The sequence below is a fragment of the Choloepus didactylus genome, chromosome 17, assembly GCF_015220235.1.
Source record: "Choloepus didactylus isolate mChoDid1 chromosome 17, mChoDid1.pri, whole genome shotgun sequence".
Taxonomy (NCBI): domain Eukaryota; kingdom Metazoa; phylum Chordata; class Mammalia; order Pilosa; family Megalonychidae; genus Choloepus; species Choloepus didactylus.
The window spans coordinates 55,879,150-55,881,137 of NC_051323.1; the positions used below are offsets into that span (position 1 = coordinate 55,879,150).

Sequence of the window (1,988 nt, forward strand, 5' to 3'; positions counted from 1 at the left end):
CATAAAGCAGTGGTGCCCCAGATACAAGGGGCACCACAGCTGCCTTCATCTTATACTTCCATATGGTGTCTGGGCAAGACTTCTCCTCTGCAGGCTGTCCTTGAAACACATGTTCTAGCCAGAGAAGTACTCACTTGTCTATGTCCTGAATATTCTTACTGAAGAGAAAACAAAGTGAAGCTTACAAACCTCTAAGAGATTTCTCTGTGGGACAAGGGTTGGACATGAACTCAACAGTCTTAACACCACAGCAAGCAGTTCTAGTACTGCTGTGACAATGGTACTTTATTCTATATTAGCAGTTAACCTAAGAAATAACTACGCTCTTATTAGTATAACATCCTTACTTTAGGATCAAGAACAATGATGATGTATCAGTTTAACAGGGTTAGGATAATAACATTATGATTAATAATGGTTTCAACTTAAATTATCCAGTTTCAATTAGAATTAAAATCCCCTCCACCCCTAACCAGAATTTATAAGATGAAAGATAAGTGAAAGAATGTGGGCAAGAGGGAATGGATCACCTTCAGAAATGCTTGTGCTACATAAATATATCATGTTAGTAAGGGAAGAACACTGCAAAGGAAAGAATGATAAAGCTAGATTATGAATGGTGATTTTTTTGAAAGGACCAAGTTGATATAAAAGCAGAGATAGATGCTAATACAGATACTAAAGAAATAAATGTGAAGTTCTCTTTTCCCTTCAGAATTATCTAGATTTTCTGGTTTGAGCCTGAATCTGATTCAATAAAGAGTGTTTTAAATACAAGTCATGGTCCTTATCACCAAGGAAATTCATAAAATATACTTCTATGTAAAGAAAAAAAGTGAACTGTAGACTAGTGCCAAAGTAAGACATCCAGGCATGGCAAGTAAGGAGGTTCTATATTGCAAATAAGTCACTGTCAATTTAAGTACGAATTAAATAAATGATCACAAGCTAATTTCTGGGATGGGTGTGAAAAAGTTTAGCACTTCCAACACTGGGACCTCATGACAATTCCATTTTCTCATGGGCAGTGCCCAAAGGACCCTGCTATGGGTAAGTCCTACAGAACAGGCCTGAAGGACAGGGTCGTAGCAAAGCTGTGGCCTCTCATAAAAAAGCGAGAGCAAAACTGGATGCTTATCTCTAGAGTCACAATCTCTTCCTTGCTTTCTGGACTCTGCATTGATTCATTCACATTCACAAAACAGCTAACAAAAATAGACACGCATGTCCCATCAAGTTACAATTAAGAATAGGTTTTCTGAATTAAGAAATACGTACAGGTATCCCAACGGACAATACTTGTCACAGATTATGGGTTTGCACTTCTTTGGCCTTGGGCGGCACTGACAGATCTCACAGTTGTGGGCGTCTGTTTGGAAACCGAAGGGACAATCCAAGGTACAGCCTTGTTTGAGGCCAGTGCACAGCTCCTCCCCTGTGAAGACACAGACAGCATGTTTCTTCCAAGGTGATCAGAACATAACACTCTGACTCTTGTGTAAGAGTACCCTGATAACTATTATTTGAGGTACTGATGAAATTGAGTGCATTTCCCATAAAATTTGTTTTTCATTAGTCATCTTGCATTAATGATTGACATTTATTGTTAAAATGTGAGAATCAGAAACTTACACCCCAAATTTCATTACATATTTTGTTTCTACTCTTTGCTTGTGATAAAAATTCTTAAATTTTCACACAATGTTTACTCTCAGGGTGTTAGACGTTATTATGTAACACGGCATATTATATATAGGGGATTTCTTACTCTTCTTTTAAAAAGTGCCTTTCTTACAACATGACGGAAAAGGAAATATTCAGTGTTGCATTTAGATATGTTTTCCTTCAGTGCTGACAAATATCCAGGTATTTGGATACACTTAGTTAATTGACTAAAAAATGTACGCATCAAAGAAATATCCAGATTAATGTTTAACTATCCACTATTCAAAACGTTCAAACTGTCCCTTGTTAGCAGAATCTGGAGT

At 37.1% G+C, this 1,988-nt stretch overlaps 1 protein-coding gene across 5 annotated transcripts in view; it reads right to left on the reverse strand.

Annotated features, from left to right (window-relative positions):
* The window catches only part of CRIM1 (cysteine rich transmembrane BMP regulator 1), a 222,569-nt gene that overhangs the window by 53,113 nt on the left and 167,468 nt on the right, over positions 1-1,988 (reverse strand). For all 5 annotated transcript variants that reach the window (XM_037807087.1, XM_037807086.1, XM_037807085.1 and 2 more), the window contains one exon: positions 1,279-1,435. In XM_037807087.1, coding sequence (XP_037663015.1) covers positions 1,279-1,435 — 157 coding nt within the window. The remainder of the gene's footprint in view (positions 1-1,278; positions 1,436-1,988) is intronic.